The 20527-nt window shown below is 37.0% G+C and overlaps 1 protein-coding gene across 1 annotated transcript in view; it reads left to right on the top strand.

Moving 5' to 3' along the window:
* FANCC (FA complementation group C) overlaps positions 1-19456 on the top strand; it is a 78375-nt gene extending 58919 nt beyond the window's left edge. The window contains exons 9-15 of the mRNA XM_077171500.1: positions 660-712; positions 3306-3405; positions 6846-6918; positions 7721-7802; positions 11118-11289; positions 14109-14309; positions 16130-19456. Of these exons, the coding sequence (XP_077027615.1) occupies positions 660-712; positions 3306-3405; positions 6846-6918; positions 7721-7802; positions 11118-11289; positions 14109-14309; positions 16130-16273 (825 nt within the window). The 3' untranslated portion in view covers positions 16274-19456. The remainder of the gene's footprint in view (positions 1-659; positions 713-3305; positions 3406-6845; positions 6919-7720; positions 7803-11117; positions 11290-14108; positions 14310-16129) is intronic.
* The last annotated feature ends 1071 nt before the right edge of the window (positions 19457-20527 follow it).

The raw sequence follows: 20527 nt of genomic DNA on the forward strand, positions 1-20527 counted from the left end.
AAAGCAGTTTGTTTACTGGTGCGTGTTTAATATAACAACTTTCTCAAAACAGTCTTTTGTGTGGTAGCATGGTAAAAGGCTTCACTAGTTAAAAAATTGTTTTTGATGCACTAAGACAATTAGCTTATACTAGCAACACTGAAGTTCACAAAAGAAGATTATACTGTGAGAAAATATCTGGGATGAAAATGCATGCAAAACTATTAAAGACAAAGGTGATAAAATCAATTTAATTTGTGGAATTTAATTTTGAAGATGTAGCAAGAATCTCAAAGCACATCCTGAGAGGATTTTCTGCAGAGAGGAAAGAAGAGCTTGTTGAAAATCTACTCCCTGTGTCTAGCCTCTAGCAATTGCATGCAACGACCTGTTCCTTCTGTCTGCCAACTTCAGTATTTGTAGTGATGTTTTCATAAACAGTTTGGGATCCCAGGTGTTTGCATTTGTCAGCTGTTGAGCCTGCTTGGTCTTGCTACAGAGAATCCTAAGAATTCTAATCTTGAGAAAATCTGAGGGCTTTGTGAGAGTTGATCTTAGAGTTACAGTTTAATAATTGCTGTGTAAATAGCATCAATGAGTTAAGCTGTAAATTATGCAATGACAGTTGTGTGAGTTGTTCCTTATTAATACCTAATTTTCTTTCATTTGATTATCAACAGCCACAAGCAGCAAGCCATCCTGCTATTTTCAGAATTGTAAATGAAATTTTCAAGTAAGTTTTGAAATTACTGTGGGAGGGGCTTCAAATGACCCATTCAAACACTGAGGTTTTCTTCAAGAGCAGAAGCAGCACTATAATCTGCAACATACTATAATTTCAGGGTATCTTTTTCTTTACCTGTAGGCTCTAAAGTCCCTTTCTGTGTAGTACACTGAAAATAATGAAAAATGTTAAAAATCTTATCAACTTTAAGTAAAAGTTACATCATAATAATCATTGGTCCAGTTGACTACAGTGTATTTTAGCCTTTAAAATTTGTAGTTTATTTTGTACTTCAGTAGAGATTTGTGGTTGAAATACAGTTTTGAGGTGAAAATTTTAAATGCTGAAATGGCTTGGCCATTTCATGAAGGTAGCATTTAGCAAAACCTTTTGCTCTTACTAGTGTAGCCTCCTTTACATTTTGCTTATATACTTTTCAGGATTTGTGTTAGATATGCTCTTAATGGCCTTCAGCTATTGATCCACCTATTAATAGTGAATTTAGTTTTGAATACATTAAAATTATTTTGAAGCAACCAATATATTGGTTACCATGCAGGGCCTTCAAATCCTTTATACACAGTTTGCAGTGGCTTTTCTCTTCTTTTCACTTGACTTAATCAAGTCTTTAAGTAGATCCACTGCCAGGGTTATCAGTATTGACAATACCAATACAGCAATTATGTATTTAGTGACTGACATCCTTTGCTCATCGAGTCTTTCCTTTCTTAGGAAAAGAGGGCTCCCAGGTGCATGTGTGTGGGGGCATTTGTGTGTCTGTGTGCACATTCAGGTTTGTGCCAGCACTAACAGAAGAGGCTTGGCTGTAGGCACTGTAGACCACTGTATTGTGAGAGTGGAGCCACTTGGGAGTCACTGCTCTGGCAGTCCTTTGTTGCTGTGGTCTCTGTGTGTCTGCACACAGAGAGCACTTTCTGAAGAGTTGAGATTAATCACTTTCCCAAAGCAAGATGCATTTAAAAATTGATGTGACTTCAGTAGATGTGTGTTGATGTCTTAGGCTGGAGACTGTATAGTGTGATGGTACAGGGAGACAAAATTTGTCCAAGCATCCTAGCTTATTTAAGGTCATGGCATATGGAATATTTTTTTAAAAAACCACATGACTTCACTACTCTTTTGCATCCTTCCCTTTTGGTAGACATAGAAATGGATAAAATTATGTTTCTCAGCTAATGCAGGGCTTTGTCCAACACAGTATTTCCTGGTAAAACTTTGCACTTCTATCAATGTTTCAAATTGTCTTAAAAATGATGTTTTCCTGTTTCTAAGCCTGCATTTCTGCTCCCTTTCTTTACTTTGAATTGTTTCTGCTTAGTGTGCTTGTCCCTCTACATTGTTGGTATTAAAACGTTGATGTATTTTAAGAATACTATGCCTCACCTTCTCTTGATACTTACATGAAACTGTATATGTTAGCTGGTTTTTGCAGACCAATTGGTTTATGCAGCCTTCTGTTTATTTTTGTTCTATTTCTCCATGTCCTTCCAACTATTATCAAGTGGTGTGCAGATGTTAAGTTACTACACAAGTTGTAATCACACGTGAGATTTTAGAGAACTGCTGATAAAGAAAATGTACTTTCTTGCTTGGAAACTGTGTTAGATTTCTATAGCTGGCACAAAATTTCTTTTATATTTGGGGTTAGTGTTCTGTTAGAAGTATGGATCTAAGCATTGTGTCTCTTTCTGTAATAACTTTTCCTGCTATTTGCATGCATATTGAGATTAATTGTTCTATATGATTTATCACAGTGATATTACTTACTGCTTTTATTTCCCAGTGTTTTCTTGATATGTTTTCTTGCCTTGTGTGGCTATACAGAAGCCCATACACCTAGATTGTCTTGAGTTTCCATGTACTATTTCTTATTTTTTTTACCAGTGCCTTTTGCCTATTTGCCTGTAGTTTTGTGACATTTCTATGTTACAGTAATGTGTTAACTCTTCATATATTTTAGGAGGAATGAAACAATTCTCTAATACTCGTATCTCACTGGCAACTTACTTTGAACATTTTTTCTCCTTTCTACTATATGTCTTTCAAATAAGAGAATGAGAATTGCTGCTATGTGCTTTTCTCTACTTGCTCCATTTGCTCAAGGAAGGCAAATTGAAGCACTCACCTTTGTAAACCTCTAGAGTGGCCTATGGGATGCCACAAAACACTATAAAGTATGCTTAACTCAATCATGGGAGTAGTTGCTCTGAACACAATAAACTGATCAGATGCCAAATTTGGCTAATAAAGTTGTGCTAGTCTTTTTAATTGTATACTTATTTAGGTAGGATAAATTATGTGTCTGCATGTATATTGTATATATTGTATATATTTACTAAGTCTAATTTATTTGTAGGAGTTGTGTGTAAGGTTTGTTTTTTGTTTGTTTTTTTTTTAACTAAAAATAAAATCTAAAAAGCCTGCAAAGTTAGTATTTCTGTTAGTGGTGTAATGAGCTCAGACACAGTTTGAATCTACAGCATACAAAGAATATACCTACCTTTTTCTTTCATTCAGTTAACAGTGGTGTGATGGGCAGACTAATTATCTGATGTGTCATATCTAACTTTTCAATGCATAGGAATGCACTGATGGAAACTGATGGAACCCCAGAAGTTATGACAATTATACAGGTGTTTACACAGCTCTTCCTTCAGGCTTATCAGAATGAAAACAAACAGGTTAGTCAAGATCTCTTTCTTATTTTTCTCCAGTGACAAAATGCAAAATTTCACAAGAAAAAAAACCCAATTCTACTCTTAAGTGAGGTGACTGAATATAAATAATAGCATCCCTCTGTAGCTGCATAGATATGCCAAAGTTCAGTTCAAACATCTTCACCTGCGCATAAAATTATAGCATGAAACTAGCACGTAAGAGCAGTTTACCTAACTTAACCTTCATCAGCCTAAAGTGCTTTTCCCTGGCTCAGTTCCCCTGATGCTGAGGGTTCTGCCTGTAGAGTGAACATGAACATTTGTCTTTGATAAAAAGGAGGAAAAATGCTAGAAGCATTTTTCTTTTGCAGAAGCAGGGTCTTTGACTATAAATGAAACAGAAATAACAATCCCATTTCTAGTCCCCTAAATATTTATAAGAAGGATATTGAATAGTCATATTTGTCTGTTCAGAAGGTAAAAGACACAGGGTAATACATATTGGGACACAGAATACATACTGGTTTCAGTTCCTGACCCTCAACAGTGGTCTCTCTAAAATTTTCTTTAGTCTAAATTTTCAAATTTTACAGCTTAGTCTTTCTTCTTCTGCACAGGTTTTTGTAATGGTCTTACTCAACTGAATTAAATAGAAATAGTTTTGTGCTAATTAAAACAAGAGCAAGATCAGTTTCTTACCTTAAAATTTCAAAATACAGATATGAAAAATCTTACTTTACTTACAGGTTGCAAACTTGACTTCAGATTCCCAAATCACATGGTCACATCCTGACCATCTTGTTCATCTTGTTTGTTTTTTGAAATCAAATTCGTATGATGCAAGTTTAGGAAGAACTTGTCATTTAAAACCTTACACTTTAAACTTAAGAAAATTTTCTGTTCCTTTGAGTTTTTGCATCTTTTTGAGGCCAATGATAATTAAGAGAATACTGGGATTTCTTGAAACTTGTGGCATACTGGCTTTTAATTAGCAGTGTGATTGAATCTGTCTTCCTGTTTCAGGCATCTGTCTTGCTTAATACATTAATGCTGTGCATGATAATCTTGTGCCACCCTGACTGCATGGCAACAACACACTGTGTAGCCCCAGGTGGGGATCAGTGGGTGAGAAAGAAAGTAAAGGTTCCACACCCATCAGACACCCAAGAGCTAATCCTGCTGTGCAGGTGATATGTTTTCTTGAAGGTGAAAGTCCTTTGCCTGCTGGCATGCTAGCTAGCAGCTAACATGGACTGCAGCCCATTTTTCTAAAGTGGTTTTAAATATTGAGTTTACTTTATTTAGCTTGTATACTGTTTAAGTAATGGAGTTCTAATTAAGCTGTTATCTTCAATGATAGAATTAAAAGTCCCTTGTCTCACAGTTTATGAATCAAATGTAATTTTAATTTTAGTTAACTTGCAAAAAGGCAGGTACAGATTGCTTCCTAAACTTTAAGTCAGTCAGATCTCTTCTTTCCCCTTTGGTCATACCATCATTACATATATTCATAAGGTATCTGTCTTTGTGTTATCTGATTGCCCTTGACAGGACATAAAGTGCTCCTGTAGCATTTAGCAGAAGAATGGTAAAAACATTATTGACAATATGAAGTGGGTTCTACCTGGTCACTGAGACCTTCAGAATTCAGAGACAGTTAACTGGAAAAACTCTAGGCAAACATACATCCATAAAATTTGCAGAAGAACTGGCTTGTGTCTGGCAGTTCACAGGTTTGTGTGATAGGAGAGTGAATCTCTGTTGCAGTGTGGCAGCTGTCAGAAAGATTAATGGTATGGAGATTCAAAGATGTAAATGAGAGAATCATAGATTGCTTGACAATTGGAAGAGACCTCTGGACATCATCTTGTCCAACTCCTGAGCTCCAAATCATAGCTACTTAGAACCAATTGTCCAGGCCTATGTCCAGGTGGGACTCTACAACTTTTTGGGCAAACTGTGGTAGTGCTTAGCCACCTCACAGTGGAAACAAAGTGAAAAGATAAATTACAGAAGTGTTTTCTGATACACAGACAGAATAACCTATGCTTGAGTTTGTGCCATTACCTCTGATCCTGTTGCTGTGCACCACTACCAAAACCTTTGTTCCGTTATTTTGCACCCTCCTTTTAGGTGTTCATATACCAAGATCCCCCTTGAGCCTTCTCTTCAGGCCCTCTCAGTCTTTCCTCATAGAAGTTCTCTGGTCCTTTAATGATCCTTGTGGTCCTTTATTTAATTGAGCATTAACTGGGCATAGTACTTCAGGTTAGGCTGCTGGAATGGCTGCTTACAGTGCTGAGGGGAGGGGAAGGAGCCCCTCCCTGGACCTGCTGGCAATCCTTTGCCTAAGGCAGCTCGAGATGTCACTCTGCTCTGTTGCAGGGCACACTGCTGACTCACACTCACCTTGGTGTCCACTGGGTCCCCAGGTCCTTCTCTGCGTACTGCTTTCCAGCTGGGTATCCGCCAGCATGTACCTGGAGTTATTCCTGCCCAAGTGCAGGACTTTATACTTTCTCCTTGTTGGCATTTATTTGGCTTCTGTCAACCCATTTCTCCAGCCTGTCAAGGTCCCTCTGGATGGCAGCACAACCCTTAAATGTATCAACCACTCCTCCCAGTTTAGTGTCATCACCAAACTTGCCAAGGGAACTTGCTGCCCCTTCATCCAGTTCATTAATGAAAATGTTAAATAAGACTGGGCCCAGTGCTGACCCTGCTGTGCCCTGGACTCCAGCTAGATTTTGTGCCAGTGATCACCACATAGGCCTGGCTGGCTTTCTGTCTGTCTCAGGGGAATTGGTGTTGCACTTGCACCTACATGCTCCATGTTAGACCTGCCTGTAGTACGTGTTTGCTGCACAGACAGATTAGAGGTGTGCTAATACTGCTAGTCTCAGTTACACAAGCAGTGTTCACAGCATGCAAGTCACACATTCTCAGATAAACAGGGCAAGTCTGTTATCTGTGACTGCCCTACCTGCTGCTGGATCAGGTCCTAAGAAGTTTAGGTTTCCATTTTTGAACAGATGGCAATAATCTACACAACACCCTCAGATTCTGTAGATGTTATTACTTCTTAGTTTAATATAATCTGTGAATCTGTTTATACTGGAAAATGAAATTAAACTAGTGTCTCTTTTAAGCTCTGCATATTAGGAATGAAAACTTACGTGATTACAGGGAAAAAGATAAGACTAGTAACGTAATTTTCTTCATGCTCTGAATCTCTTTTCATGCATATACTTTTAAAATCTATAAATAATTACTTTTTATAAGCAAGCATTTCCTAAATATCCCCCTTTTAATGCCAAATCCTAAAATTAACTAAAGAGTTAATTTTCTGTTTTCTTGCTTCAGTCTGTATTGTTAATTACTGCCTTAGATGAGATTATTCACTGTGGGTTTGTTTTGAAAACTGACCAGAAACCTCTTAAAATAATGATTTTGTGTCTTAGTAGAAATTTCCACTGAAGGCCTACTTCCCATACCATCACCAGCCTCTTGTTAGAAGTTTAGTCAGACATCCTTTTGGTAAGTTTTTTCATAAAGTCTTTGCAGCATTATGAGTCTGCATGATCTGTATATGTCTTAAAATAACTTTAAAAGGGATAGAGGTAACTTTTTGGTATTTCCTTTCTAGGGTGTGTTTGATTTAGCAATTTTCATCATATTCTTTTAATATATTTTTCTTCAGGAACATCTGGTTCTTATGTAACAATACTACTGATGTAACTTTAAAGAGAACTAAATCAGAAGTGAATAACAAAGAAAGAATAATTATGTAGGAATGATTGCCATGTTAAGAGATTGTAAAAATACTGCAATATTGTTATGTTATAATATCAGTAATTGTCATTATGGAAAAATTCACATGTATTTCACAGGAAACAGGCTTTCTGTTTCTTTCTGAGGCTTGAATTCTGATATTTTAGGTTGCAAACCCAACTTTTTTTCAGGTTTCCTATTCATACATATCAAGAAACCACTGTTCAATTTGCTACGATTTTTTTATGGACAATAATTAAAGCTCTGTGCAAGAGTCTCTAAAAATACTACTGCACTGATTATATATTAATATTGCAGTAGCAAAGGAACATAAACCTCATTTCAATATTCCTAGCTGTACTTCCTTCCATGGCTTTATCAATGAATTGTTGTATGAAATACAGTAACAGATATTGCTTAAAATTGGGAAATTTTGAAATGAAATTTTAAATACTTCATTATAACTTAATCAATTTGGAGAAATTTGTAGCTACCTTTATGCTTCAGTGTTACATTCTAGTGGACAGGCTATGATTTTAAGTGTTTTGTTTTCATCCTTCATCCTCAGAACTCCCAACTACATATTGGTCTCAACATGTGAAACACATTTCAGATATGCTCAAAGCAATAGTAGAAGATACAAATGTTAGGTAAGCAGTATAAGATCTTCAAACTTTTGTCTTTTGCATGTTAATTTGTGAAAGGTCATGTCATTTGAAATCTTTAGTGGCTGTATTTCATCAGTTTCTTATTATTCTCTAAGTCGGGCTTTATTTTTAAGAATAGGACTTGGATTACTTTCTGAACCTGAGCTTTTTAGCATCTACCTGGCCAATAAGCCTCCGAGGAAACAAAATCTTGTCATTCCTTCCAAAAAAGCATCTAGCTGCATAATGGAAATGCTTACTTGTCTGTTCTCCCATTTCTCCCTCAAAACTTTTAACCCTGTTTTGTGAAGGAGCTTGGCTTTCTGCAGGCTTGTACAAATGCCCAAACTGTAAACTTCCTTATTTTCATAAATATGACTGCCAGATTGTAGTATCATTTTTGTTGTGTTAATCTTTGGGCTGTCACTCCATGTTTCTGACCTGCTGCCCTTGGGGGTTTGTTTGTTTGTCTACATGAATTATGCTTTGCTAGGGGATGTTCTGGGACTATATGAAAATAATGAAAAAGCATACATCTCTATCTGCTGCTGCCTTTTAATTCTTTCTTATAAGGAGTGTGATGAGACCTGACTTGTATAGCGCTTGGATACAAATTTGCTTAGGTCTGCTCTGAGAGTTAGCTGTCCAAAGAATGTTGAACAGCTTTTAAATTCAAAAAAAACCAAATTAATTTTGATTTTAAACTTGAAATATATAAAAATAAACATAGAACACCAAGGCCAGCCAGACTTGCAAAACAAGATCATAAAATCGCAGAATCACCTAGGCTGGAAAAAAACCTTTGAGATCATCAAGTCCAACCTATGACCTAATAATTCCACATTGTCAACACCAAGTGCCACATTCAGTCTTTTTTAAACATCCAGGGGCAGTGACTCCATCACCTCCCGGGGCAGCCCATTCTGATGTCTGATTACTCTTTCTCTGAAAAACTTCTTCCTAATGTCCAATGTAAACCTTCCCTGGTGCAGCTTGAGACTATCATCTTGTCCTGTCACTGGTGCCTCTGAGAAGAGACCGACCCCCACCTGGCTGTACCCTCCTTTCTGGTCATTGTGGAGAGCAGTAAGGTCTCCCCTGAGCCTCCTCCACACTAAACAGCCCCCTCAGCTGCTCCTCATAGGGTTTGATTCACCCTTTACCAGCTTGCTTTCCCTTCTCTGGACTTGCTCCAGCATCTCACTGTCCTACCTAAATTCAGGGAAGAACAGCACCCAAGGTGTGGCCTCACCAGTGCCCAGTACAGGGGGACAGTCACTGCCTTGGTCCTGTTGGTGGTACAGGCCAGGATCCATTGGCCTTCTTGGCCACCTGGGCTCACTGCTGGCTAGTGTTCAGTCTGCCTTTAATCAGTACCCCCAGGTCCCCTTCTGCCTGGCTGCTGTCCAGATTTCCCCCTGGGTACTGGAACAAAGCTACTTGCAACCATGCTTGGTTTCAGTTAACTCACAGGGGCCTTTTTTTCTGTTGCTGAGTGGCAGAAAAAAGCTTTTTGTTGCTCCCTCTGAGGCCAGGCTGTCTGGTGGTGGCTTCTCACTTTCTGTGCGAGCTGCAGTTCAGTGCTCACCTGTTCCTCCCTGAAGTGTGTCAAACCTTTCTGTCCTTGGACTGTGACCCATAGCTGACCCTGATTTTTTAAAGAAACATGTTAACTTGAGCTTAGAGCAAATAAATAAAACAAATACCATCAATCATAACGCATTACAGTAGTATAACCATGTCTGTTCTCCTTTTGTGTCCCAGCCCTTTCTCGGTTTATATATAATCTTTTCCCCCCTTTATTTTGAACAGTACACTAGTTTGAACAGTATTGTACTTGCCAGAATACACTCCTACTTCCTTTAGAACTCCTACAACAATTATGTTTTCTACCAAACCCCTCCCAGTTGGAAAGAAAATGGATCTAACATGTTATAAATACTAATATCCATGAAGAAACCATATTCAGTTTTCTTTTACTGCTTTATTCCTGATTCTGTAGTCTTTCGACTTAATAAGACTTACAGAGGAGAAAAAAATTCTGTTAGACAGTATATCCTGTTGGTTCTCAGTGCTCTCTACTTATATAGGTTGGTTTTCAGGGGGTTTATTTTATATCAAATGTGAGTCTTACAGGAAAGTGCTTTCTGTGTCCTTCTAATCAACAGATTGCTTCTGTGCTGAGATTTATTATTATATGTAGTGCTCTCAGTGAGCAGTGAATGTTACATGACATTTTAAACTAGAAATCAATTGATCAGTTGATGAACTTATGGACATTTTGTGGGGAAAAATCCCAAAAATAGTGAAGGGGCACTTTTGGCAATGACAGTGGAGCATAGGTGCCACTACAGAGCAGGCAGAAACAGCAGTAGGGATGGAAGCACAGGGTACATTAATCCAAAACAGGCTCCATAATGGTAGAAAGTGTTCAAGATAAGGGTAACATCAATTCCTGGAATTTCTAAGATCTTCTTGTAGTCTCCTTGCAAAGGTGGCGCAGCAGCTTTTGGAGTCCCCAGGAATAAAACATAAGAAAACCATCTAATTCTTTCAAGTTTTTCCAAATTTATTAGAAATAATTGTTCCTAGTTCTTAATCTAGCTGTCCTTCTGTTTGTCCTTCCATGCTTAGTTTAACTTTTTGGTTTTGAGACACCTGCCATTACTTTGCATCTCTTTTCTTTAGTCTTCTCCGACTTTATGTGAATGCACATGAGAAAGTATGGATATGAATGGTGGTCCTTTCTTACAGCAATAATCCTTCTGTAAACACCTTCAAAATTTTCATTTAAGAAAACATGAATTTTAAAAGTCAGGAGATATACTTGAAAATATACTTTAAAACTTTCTATTTAGTCCATCTAAATGTAATTCCTTGTTAATTACCAAAAAGGATGCACTTCATGAATTACCAAAAAGCAGAAAATAACCCTAGAAAGCAGCAGAGAGAAAGTGAAAGGGAGCAGTATGTTAAGAGTGTAATACGATTTTAAAGTTTTGGAAATCCTGCAGCTGAAGCATATCTTTTCATACATAATATTTTGTCACAGTTTATTAGAAGCTGCTGTTAAGGATAGTCTGTTGTACTGTCAAAGTAACCTGTAGTAACACTAGGTGTGTCTCATTTGATTGTGATTTCAGATAATAGACTAAATAAGTAGTACATGGGTGTATGATTAGCAGGGAAGATATTCTCTGTTAAAGAGTAGTTTAAATATTTTTTTAATTAACTGTCAGCATCCTTTCTAGTTAATTTAAGGCAATTATAAACGTTAAATAATGAGAGATACCTAATTTTATCTGCGTTGTTTTCCAGTTCTCTCACTGACCTCTTTGAAATCTGGTTTTTGGTTGCTTGTTTTGGAGACTGGCTGGATATTGCAGCAGAGCAATTACTGAAGGCTGCTGTAGAACCAGATCCTGTGCTGTGGCTGCTGGCATTTTACTACTGTCCTAAGAATGAAAATCAACAAAGGACTCAAACAATGGTGGGTAATGTAGTGGCAATATGCAGTCAATAGTCTGATTATATCTTATTGCTGTAAAACAAATAGTGCACATCAGAAAAATGAAAGGTATTGACTTTACAAAGTCTCTGGGAATTGTGTCACAGTGGACTACTTGAAAGTTGGGTTTTTTCTTATTTTTGGCATTTAGAAAAGCTTTTTCCTCATTTTTAAGTATGTGATATAGATTAGCACCCTCTTGGCTTTCTTTTGGATAACCAGGGTGTTTTTAGTCCTAAATAAAACTACCATAGTGATAGCATTTTTAAAATCAATGTGACAGAATTCAGCATGCCTGTGTTATGACATCTTCTGAGAAGGAAACAAGAGAAATCACAGCAGTTGAAACCGTGAAGATACTTAATCAAACAGTCTTGAATCCTAGCCTTCCCCAGCTACTCTGATTTCTCTCCAGTTTTTGGCATGTGATACAGTAACAAATACATCATAATACCATATGCTGGGCTGGTAACAGAAGAAGCAGTGCTTTAACCTTACACACTGTACTGCATGAAGAGTGCTGTGCATCTGTGTATGCAAGCAGATACTTGAAAGTCTTTAATTTAAACTTATTGTGCAAATCTGAACTAGCCCAAGAAATTGGATCTACAAAGGCCCAGTTCAAAAGGCTGCAACTTGTCTAGTTTACCTTAAATTAAAATGGATTCTGATGGATTTAAAAATGCAGCTCAGTACACCACAGTAGTAAAAATCATGCGTTAAATTTACATCTAACGCTCCACGTACAACAGTGAATTATGCAATATTTTATTTCCTTCCCCTCCTGCTTTTCAGACGGCACTACAAATGAAAGATCGCATCCCAATCACCTACAATTTTTTTTTTCACTTACACTTCTCATAGTCTAGGAGCAAGGGATGGGATGGTTTGGCTGGGAAGGCAAGGGAAGGGTTGACTGAGTTATGTAAGAGTTAGGGTGAAGTAAAGAAATCAGGGTTGTTTTTAGAACGTAGTTTTGGGAAAGTAGGCAATATATGAGCGATAAACAGGAGTGATTGAAGCTAGTGCACTATAGCTGCAGATCAATGTATTGTTCTAACTCCGCAGAATGAAATCACTTTGTTCCATATATGAAATCATCTCCCTGTGTGTCCCTCATTCCATTTTGTTATTCAATCATAACATAAGACAGACTTTAGAAACAAAAAAGCTTTTCTGCTGACAACCCACGCAGTGACTCATCTTTTTCCAGAGGTCTGACATTTTGGTTCATTATCATTCTTTTCTTAGGTATTTGAACTGAGACTTCTCTTTTTTTTTTTTCTTTTTTGTTTTTTTTTTGCGCAGGTCAGGCTTCTTCAGGAGGATTCCCACACTTTATGCAAAACTTCTGCCTTTAGTTAGGTGTTTGGGTTGTTTTTTTTTTAATTTGTTCTTTGGCAGATTAGGTCTCAGCTTTTTCAAATGAAGTGGTTTCCACCTCAAACCCAGCACCTTTCACTAGTTGAGGATTAGCATGCCGTGGGAACTTCTGGTAGATGTCAGTATGGTGTACTTTTCATTCAGCATTATTTTTGTGTGGAAAGGTTTGCACTTATGACTTAGGATTTTGTCTTCCTGCTCTGTACTTTAGGTGACACCTTTATATTAGCCAGAGTGTAATACAAAGTGCTTAAATTATTTAAAGAAGAAAAAGGCTATTTTTGCTGTTCACTAAAGTTCACTCATATGTACAGGACTAAAAATTCTGCTTCTCAATATTTATTCCTTTGTTGCACTCCTTTCATATCTTTAGGGCCTGAAACACTGAGGAAGCAAAACTTGGAGTTTGGCCCTAAGAATGAGATTTCTAGGGTACATGAGCTCTTGGAGCAGGACCAGCTACTCTCCATCTGCAGTCTCTGGCTCATATGATGCACAGAGGAATAAAGAGTCATGAGGAATTCCAGTTACCTTTCTGTAGATCCTAGTATCATTTGTGCCTCACATGTAGTTGTGGACTTAATGCAAGAATAGCAGCTTTTTCAGGCTATATTATGTGAAATTGTTGAAAGGGTAGGTCAATGTCAGACAAATGTCTGAAAAAAATTGTCCCAGTGAATATCCTTGAGAATCAGGTGTTCTTTTTCTTTAGGTCTGTAGTGGTGTATTTTTCTGTTGTTCCAGCTGATACTCATTTGCATTCCATCTACAAGTTTTTTTCAGTTAATTTTTAATTCAGTGAACAGAATTATTGTTAGGATTTTTTTTCAGTAGTTGCTCATAGTCCTTTTTCTAGAGGTGCCAAACTCTTCTGTTTCCTACCACGAGTAAAAGTTAGGTTTTATTGTCTAGCTCACAACATAAAAACATAAGTTGTGAACAACACAGGAAGAAGTTAAATTGCACATTCTTACCAGAACATTTTATCAGCTGAGGTCAGACTGCATGGGGATTTAATTGATTTGCAGCAGCTATACTGAAATGAGCCCTTGAGGAGCCTTTGTTCTTTTTCCCACAATGTGAAAATCAGACCATGTTCTTCTGAGGGATTTTCTCCATTTCCTTATATTATTAAAAAAGGTAAAATCCTGGCTTGATGCCCTGTCTGCTTCATTTGTAAGACCAAAGAAAAAGAAGTCCATTTTTTCCACCTTTGTGTGTGTGAATCAGTATAAAAGAAATGTGTTACAGCCCTTCCTTTCCTGGTTTTCCTGCTGTTTAAATTCAAACTTTTTTTATGTTTGAGTTGTTTCTCCAAAGATTCAGTTTTCTTTTAGTGAATAAATCCAAAGTAAAATACCGTAGATTTCAGCTTTACTCCTCTCTGATCCTGCACCCTTTGAAATTATTTCCTACAGGTAGAAGCCCAAGCACTCTACAACCATCTAATGACACTGTTCAGCTGCAGAGACCTTTCTCTCAAAGACCTGGAGGCTGCTGTACACAGGGTAACAGGTGTGGAGCAGTGTTGTAACCAGCAACTCACAACACATCTTCTGACCAACTTCTTGCTCTTTTCCTCTGGTGGACATAAGATTGCCCAGGAATGTATTTACCATGTAAGTGTTTCTTCCTTTTTTTCAGGTTAACTTCAATACATACTTATTTTACTATTTTTGATTTAAATTTCTACCTCTTAATAAAGAAAACACATAATAGAGAATTAAAGGAGACTGTGGCTACAACAGCCATATCTAATCTGCTACATATCCATTTCAGCTAAAATTCAGTTAAAATATTTTCCATTCACTTCTCACTGACAGGGTTACTGATATCAATGTACAGATGCAGAAACAGCTGAAGTAGTGGCTTGCAGTTAAAGAGACACCTACAGTTCATTTACAATGGTATAGATAGCATGTGCAAACATTTGATTTTCCCAAAAAAAATCACTCCCTGAATTATCCAGCTACTGCAGACATGATGGAACTCTCTTCTTGCTGTATTCCATTGGGTGGAACAGCTGGTTACTAGGTCTTGGCATTGATGTGGCAGAAGCCTGGTTGGCAAAGCCAGTGAAGAAAACAGTGTGGTAATTGAGAGGGAAGGAGAAAATTAAGAGCTAAGACAGTGTCTTTTAAGGTGTAAAAAGAGATGAAGAGGAATAAAAGGCTGGAAGCTTGCCACAGTATCTTTCTTTTGGTGATGACAGCCTTCAGGTATATTTGTGCAAACTATAAAATATATTTGTGTTAATTAAGATAAACAGTGCAATCTCAGTGTAGGATTAGAAACCCATTCCTTACTATCAAACCATATTCTTGTAAGAAGTGCATGCCCCCCCTATGCAAGCAGGTCTAGGGCCAGTGTGTAGTTTTAATACTTCCAAAAGTTTTTCCATTCAGCAGCTGTGTGGCCTTATGTACAGACCTGTATAGGGTATATGGCATGTGTAAGGCCATTCTGATACAGCTGGCTGACTAAATAGACGTAACACTTTCTCTTTAAGAAGGGCTAAGGTATTTCTCACATCCTAGGGTGCAAGTTCACAAATGATCGATTTTTTTCTCAGCACAAGAATGTAATGATAAAGTTTGGAGGGTTGTATATATTTTTACGGACTGCTATTTCTAGTTTCTCTTCATGAAGAAAGTGCAGCTGTTGAGCTGTGATGCTCTAATGTACTAGCCTGCTACTTTAAATCCCTCCAGGAGGACCAAAGACAATCTTCTGCTTCTTTATAGATAGCCATATAACTAACTTTCAAAACTGAGTATTTCCCAGTGCAGAGGGGTCATGAACTGTTGTAGGCCAGTTTGTTTATCCATCTGATTAATTTTGACTGTATCTTTATAATCACTAATGTGTAGCTAGGCTCTCCATATGATTTGAAAGGGACTAAAGACAATATATGAAAGGCAGAATGGTGTGGAACTGATTTGGGATGCATGGTTGTGGTTCTTTTTAGCACAGTAAACTTCAGGTTTAACACAGATAATGAGGAGTCAAGTCCCTTCCAATCTGCAAAAATTGCAACTTAGAGTCTTCTCCTGTTTTTTGTCATCTTTTGGGGGAAGTATTTATTTTTACTTTTGAAAGCTTTACAGAATTGAATTGCCTCCCTAAATACATGCAGAACCTTCATGTGCTTTTAGTTCTTTTCTATGGCAATGACTTACAAATGGTGATACTATCCATTTGTGTTTCCTTTAAAAACTTTCTGGCCTCTTGATTTGTTTCACTTAAATTTGAGACAACAACAGAAATCTCAATCTTGCTTGGCTCCACTGGGATGTATGGAAAGAGATACCTTGGGCAGAAAATGTTTCTCAGATATTCAGTGGTGAGGAAAAAATCTGGTTTTCTTTCAAGTATTTTGAAGAATTCTTAGTATTGAGGAACATAATTGCCAAATTTAACTTTTTGTGTTTTCTTTCAGATTACTGAGATAACTGATACAAGCAAAGAAGTTTATAACCTTCTTATCCGTACTGCTTACAGATTTAACCGTAGTGGAGAAGAAAACCAAAGGACTGTGAAACTGATGAATGAACTTCTTCAAAAATTTACATTGAAAGTTTAGAATTTCAATGTGATCTGTTTATCAAACCAACAAATCAGGTCTTTATCCAGGTGTCAGACTTCCATTAGCATCTAGTGCTGCAGATTACCACGGGCAGAAAGATACCTATACAAGCTATAGCTGCTAATTTATATTCCCTCATCTATACTGAAAAATAATCTGTTGTTTGGAATTGTTTATCTTTTGAAGCATAGTAGTAAATATTAAAGATGCATGAAAATTTTGTTCTGAGTACCTTCTGTAACAAAAGACCTACATCATTTAAAGTAGTTTGCTCATCTCCTTGTTGTTTATCTGGCTGAGGATCAGTTTTTCTCCCAAATTACTCATGTGGGCTTTTTTAAGTAAGTAATATCCTATTGCTTGATTGGTAAGTTGTTACTAAAATGTTTTGTTCTGTGCTTCTGCTTTTCTGAAACTAACGATGATCTGAAGTGATTCATAGTGTTCTCAGGAAATCAGTGAGTGATATTTCCTGAACTCTTTCCTTCTTTTTGAAAATGTTTCCAAAATGAAACTCTTCCCAGATTTGCTAAATGTGGGGGTTTTCAATACTGCAGCTTTCACCGGGCAGTGTTCTCCTCTAAGTACTAAGTACTTAGACCAATAGCTGGTCTTTGTCAAGAGATACTGCAGGCATAAAATGGCTTGCAGTACAGCCCACTTAACAGTGTGCCATGACTGATGCTATTATTTATTCATTTAAGAAATATGGGGCTTTTATTCAGACAAAAGAGGGCAAGCAAAGCAGAGACACAGGGACATCTTCCAGTTCAAAGGGACAGATTTCCTATAAAGGTTGCAACTCATTGCCTTCATTTTTGTGTCCAGCAGTAATTTGCTTACTTCTTTGTTTAGGTTTTTTGAGTCCTGCAAGTAGCAAGGATAGGTAGCAATGGCTTATGTTTTTTATTCTTAGGAAGGTATTTATCCCTAGAAGTTTTGTGAACCCGTCTCTAGCTTAACTAGAAAAATGACCATGGAGAATAGTAGTGACAGAGCATCCTAGCTTTCCTCAGTAATTTGTTCCCCTGTATTACTTTTCTGTAATGCCAATGCCTGTGCTATGCTACTCAAAGATGCTACTTGGAATTCTAGTCTTGCTTATAAAATCCAAGGCATGTATCTTGAATTAATAAAGCTTTTTGAATGTAGCATTTGTTTTTGAGCAAGAGGAAAGAAAAACAATGTACTTAGTGTCCTTTGGCTGTAAGAAGTGGAAAGATATTTTCTGTTATGCTGTTAACTGATTTCTTACAATTTTGTTCCCAGTGAGTCATATTATGGAAGTTACATGCCCTCTCAGTCAGTTTGCTGGTGAAAGAATAGCAAATACATAATATATGTCTGCAAATAAAGGTTTATTTCTCTTTTTTGATCAAAAATATTTTTAAATGAAAATTCAGAAAGAAATAAGTAGCAATTTTTCTGTTGTTAATAAGGCACATATATCTAAAAAGTAAAATCAAGCAACCCAGTTTTCTGTTTCCTGAATACCATAACTGAAAAGCATGGGATTAAACTAAATTGTTTTTTGGTCACAAACCCAGAGGTATTCATCTAGTGGAAACAGATGTGGAATGCTCTGTTTAGAATGATAAATAATCTAAAATTTTAACTAAAAGGAAGAAAGATTTTTTTTGTTTGTGTGGTTTTTTGGGGTTTTTTTGGTTTAATGTCTAATCTGGTTGTTGGATGTGAGGCTCTTTGGTTGTGTTTTCTACATATTGTGCCTATATGTAATTTTAACTATGTAGAAGAAAGATAAGCAAAGAACTGCAATATCTAATTCTTGCAGATTAATTAGGTGAATGTTGTGGGTATAATATTTAGATGCGTATGGCAGTTTTTGGACAGGTATTTTTAAGTATCTTTTCTTTGTCAGTGTTTTTATTTATCCATTGACAAAATGCATGAAAATTCTTCTAACTTCATTTAACAAAATCTTTATGCTGATAAATAAGGATAAATAGAATTAAACAGGAAGGAAGTGCACAATGAAGGCAGTAAAAGCCCAGAATTAGTAGTGAATTGATATATTCTTGTTTTCTTGTGTTTGGCTTCCAAAGAAAAACTGAATGATTTAAATACTAAGGAGGGTTTGCTAGTTTCAGGATGCTCTAAGGAAGAAAGCTAATTGATACTGTCTGTAACTTAAAAAATATACATCTGTACTGGCATTCTTTTAGCTCTTTTTAGCGTAGTGATTATAAATTGTTGGTGTTTCTTTTTCCTTACTCTTTCACTATGCTTGAATTATGATCTGACTTTGATATAAGCTGTGATTTTGTGGGATGCTGAAGCTAACTTTTGTTAGTTTGCCAGTGGAAAGCTACAGAGCAGTTTGGTAAATCTGAGTAATGGAAGATTTCTCATATGGTGGCTTCTGCATTATCCATCCAATGTGCATATTTTCCTCTGTAATTGCTGCTTTCTGGAAAGGTTCTTTGGGGCCTTCAAGGCTGTACTTCTTTGCTGAACCAGCCAACAAGTCCTGAAGTCAGACTTGAAGAAGATTGTTCCCTTGCGTTCTATCTGCAGCACACACCCTGGTTGTGTTCAGTACATAGAGAACTTCTCAAAACTGCTCTGCTTCAAGGTGTTTTTTGAATAAGAATACAGACAGTAAATTTAACTTCTTTGTTGATTATGCTCCTTTCCAGTCTAAGACTGCTAAGTTAGAGCTTTTTGGATTCTGCAAGCTTTGCAGCATGGTGCTGGTTAGTTCCTGTGGATTTTCTTCAGGCAGAAAAAGAGGTCATTTCTGTGGCTTTTATTTAATCAAGATCTCAGTACAGTGCCTATACAAAGCAGAGTGTATTTTATTTTATCATGTGTTGTCAGATACTGCAATTTAGCTGACCAACAGTAACATTTATTGTGTTACTGCTAGAATTTGTGATTAAGTTTCTGTACTCTCAGCATTGTAAGTGTCAAGAGATGTTAATAGACACAGTGAGTTAATATTTGTTTCAGTGAGCTGAAAACTGTGATATATGTGTGGCTTGGCAGGGATATAATTAAAAAAATTCTGAAGCATTAGCATTATAGAAATATAGGATAAAATATCTAGCACAAATTACTTGAAGTTGCTAAACAAAATACTGTTAAATCAGATTTACACCGCTTCATTGCTGTGTTATCTAATGTCAGAATAAAGTACCTAATGTTCTGTGTGAATGAGTAATGTCATACTCATTAAAACACAGTTTTCTACTAGACCCAAGTTTGAAAAGTCAAAACCTGGAATGTTACAGGAGTCCTCCACGAGCACACAGAGCACATGTGTTTGAATTTTTTATGCTTTCCTGATAGTCTGCAATGGCTTTCCTAAGCAACCAGCATGTTATGTTGGGCAACACCAGTAGTCAGGCCACTGTAGCTGAATGCTCTGGTGCTGGAGGCATCCCTCTAGCACTTCATTCATTGCAGTGCTCAGATGGGGGCTGCTTAAATCCACTTCTCTGGCAAGTTTTCCTTACTTGTGATAGAAATTTTTCTAAAATGTTTGCCTGGATTTAAAAAATATGTTCATGGTAGATATTCCATTTGCTGCCCTAGTAGAGAGAAGCTTATTCTGGGAATTTGTTGTTAGGTGGTCTGTTCACTAGTGAATGCCACGGAGGTGTTTCCCTTGCTTGCACTGGCCATCTTCCTTTAACCAGCTGTCTGGCTGCTGGGAAGGAATAAACCTCACAAGATCCTTCTGATGGCTTGAGTGTGCTCCCTGTTGTCTGAGCTGCCAGGAGCCAGCTAGGGATAAGCATTGGACTGCTGTCAGCCACTGAAACAAAAATTTGAAATGTCAGCTGGCTCTAGCTGAGTTGTGGTGATGTAGTCCATAGGCAAGAGTGGTGCTTTAGTTTGCATTCTATATTCTTGCACGTGTGTGAAGGGAGGGAGTGACAAAAAAGATAAAACCCAACATGTTTGAAACTCAGCTGTAGAAATTTAGCTGTGATTTTTATATTCAATACTGACAGAATTAGGAAGCAACAGTTCCATACATGACATTCCATTAACCTGCATATCAACAAATAGCAGAAAAAAATCCAGCAGTGGTGTCTTTAATAGGTCTGTATATTTAACTAACTATTATTAACTTTAACTATATTCACTATATATTTAACTATATATCTCTTACTGCTTTAAAAGCCTCTTTCATAACTCTTCTGTACTATGTCAGATGATGGACTCATATAATAAAAACGTAGATCCTCAGAAACAATGACTCTCTCTTTTCTATCCTTTTCA

This window comes from Agelaius phoeniceus, chromosome Z, assembly GCF_051311805.1.
Source record: "Agelaius phoeniceus isolate bAgePho1 chromosome Z, bAgePho1.hap1, whole genome shotgun sequence".
NCBI classification, from domain to species: domain Eukaryota; kingdom Metazoa; phylum Chordata; class Aves; order Passeriformes; family Icteridae; genus Agelaius; species Agelaius phoeniceus.